At 34.2% G+C, this 2,500-nt stretch overlaps 1 protein-coding gene across 8 annotated transcripts in view; it reads right to left on the reverse strand.

The window, feature by feature from the left end:
* Positions 1–2,500, reverse strand: part of LOC123519543 (GTPase-activating Rap/Ran-GAP domain-like protein 3) — a 479,488-nt gene that overhangs the window by 42,526 nt on the left and 434,462 nt on the right. For all 8 annotated transcript variants that reach the window (XM_045280950.1, XM_045280947.1, XM_045280945.1 and 5 more), the window contains one exon: positions 1,108–1,223. In XM_045280950.1, the coding sequence (XP_045136885.1) occupies positions 1,108–1,223 (116 nt within the window). The remainder of the gene's footprint in view (positions 1–1,107; positions 1,224–2,500) is intronic.

Below are 2,500 nucleotides of genomic sequence, written 5' to 3' on the forward strand. Positions count from 1 at the left end.
TTAATAAATTATACGTAGAGAGAAGAAGAGAAAGAAAAAGTTGAAGAAGAGATTGAAGATAACTTACGTGAAAAGATTCTAAATATAGTGAAGGGTAAAAGAAAAATATGAAAATATTAGGAAAAAAAGAGGGGAGAGGAAAAGAACGACTGGCTTGACAGGAAAGTTTGAAGCGTAATTGTAGTAAAGTTGAGAAAAAAAGGTAAAAAGAAACAGGAAAAAATAGAAGAAAAGACGGGGAAACAAAAACAAGAAGAAAGACTGACAAGAATTGCGATATAAAAAGTCGAAATGGAACACCAGGAAAGAAACAGACAAGCAGAAAAACTGAAAAATATGAAAAGAAATGAAGAAATGAAGAAGCGAAAGAAGAAAGACGACAACACTTAACTAGATCGAGAAAAGATTTGAAGGAAAAAAAGATATATAAAAAAGTAAAAAAAAAAAAAGGAAGACGAGGAAAGAAAGAAAGAAGAAAAATGAAATAAATATGAAAAAAATGAAGAAGTAAGAAGCAAAAGAAAAAAAGAAGACTACACTTAACTAGAACAAGGAAAGAAACAAAAGGAAAAGAATAAAAAACAAGGAAAAGATTGGAAGGGAAAAGAGTGGAAGTGGTAGAACAAGGAAAAGATGAAAAGGGAAAAAAGTGAAAGGTCGAACAAAGGAAATGAGTGAAAGAGAAAGCAAGAAAAAGATTAAAAGAAAAAAAGAATGAAAGATGTCGAACAAAGGAAAAAAAAACGAAGGAAAGAAGTAAAAGAGAAAACAAGGAAAAGATTAAAAGGAAAAGAATAAAAGAGAAAACAAGGAAAAGATTAAAAGAAAAAAAGAATGAAAGATGTCGAACAAAGGAAAAAAAAAACGAAGGAAAGGAGTAAAAGAGAAAACAAGGAAAAGATTAAAAGGAAAAGAATAAAAGAGAAAACAAGAAAAGATTAAAAGAAAAAAAAAATGAAAGAGGTCGAACAAAGGAAAAAAAACAAAGGAAAGGAGTAAAAGAGAAAATAAGGAAAAGATTAAAAGGAAAAGAGTGAATTAAATCGAATAAGGAAAAGATTGAAAAGAAGAAGAGTGAAAAGAAGTCGTTTTTTTTTTAGTACTCACCCCTCTGCTGTCATTAATGTGCTCCTGAAACAAGTCCTTGATCAGCATGTCCAACGTTCGCTCCCTCTTCTGAGAAAACGTTGGTGTGTTAAACGTTGCCTTCTCCCCGTTGATCACTGAAACACAACAACAACAAACGTTACCGGGGACACAAAAAAGATGAATAAAACGTTATCAGGAACACAAAACGAGATGAAAAAACGTTACTAAGAATACAAAACCAGATGAAAAACGTTACCAGAAACACAAAACGAGATGAAAAAACTTTACTAAGAATACAAAACCAGATGAAAAAAACGTTTCCGAGAACACAAAACGAGATGAAGAAACGTTACCGGGAACACAAAACAAGATATAAAAATAACATTACCAAGAACAGAATCAGAAACCAATAAACGTTACCAGAAATAGAAAATCAGATCCATAAACGTTTAATCTCGAACAGAAAACGAGATATAAATAAAGCGTTACCGAAAATAGAAAATAAGACAAAAGAAAAATTATGGCGAACGAAAAACAAAGAAAAAATCGTTATGTTGAGGACGAAAACATGTGAAATAAAGAAAAAAACAATGAAAAAAAGAGAAAATTATTAATTGGTATAAGTAAAGTGACAAAACAATCAGGAAAACAAAGAAAATCAACCACTCTCTCTCTCTCTGTGTATGTGAGTGTGTGTCCCTGCGTAACCTCTCTCTTTCTTTCACCCTCTCCCCTAGTATGTATGTACGTAGGTGTGTGTGTGTGTGTGTGTGTGTGTGTGTGTGTGTGTGTGTGTGTGTGTGTGTGTGTGTGTGACTCCGTACGTAACCTGCCCTGCCCTCCCTTCCCACTGGCTGGCACAAGGAGTTCTCAAGGACCAATAACATCGTGGAGGTTCATGAAGGAGATATCTGATTGGAGGATGATGAAGGTGGAAGGAGAGGATGAGTGGCGGGCAGGACTCGAGCACCAATAAGAATCCGCCTCGACAGAAAGATGAAATTTGATTGGTTGCGAGGAGAGGAGGGCGCCGTCAGCTCATAAACAGAAGGAAACGAAGGAAAAGGAGACGAAAAAGAAGGAATTGGCGCAGTGTTTAAGTAAAAGAGAAAGGATATTGAGGAAAAGATGTGAAGAGAAAGGAGTGGCAGGGAAAAGGGAAAGGAGAGTAAAAAGAATAGACTGAGAGTTTAAGAGTAAAAGAGAAAGGATATTGAGGAAAAGAGAGAGAGAAAAGAACTTGCCAGGAAAAGGGAAAAGGGAAATAAGAAAGAATTGGAAGTAGAAGATATCTTGAATGACGTTGATGAAGAGAAAAAAAAATATAAGAAGAAACAAAGGAAAGAAAAGGGAAAAGCAAATGGAAATAGCTAATAAACAAAAGAAAATGAAGAAAAAGGAGAGAGAAAAG

Source organism: Portunus trituberculatus, chromosome 45 (genome assembly GCF_017591435.1).
Source record: "Portunus trituberculatus isolate SZX2019 chromosome 45, ASM1759143v1, whole genome shotgun sequence".
Classification (NCBI taxonomy): domain Eukaryota; kingdom Metazoa; phylum Arthropoda; class Malacostraca; order Decapoda; family Portunidae; genus Portunus; species Portunus trituberculatus.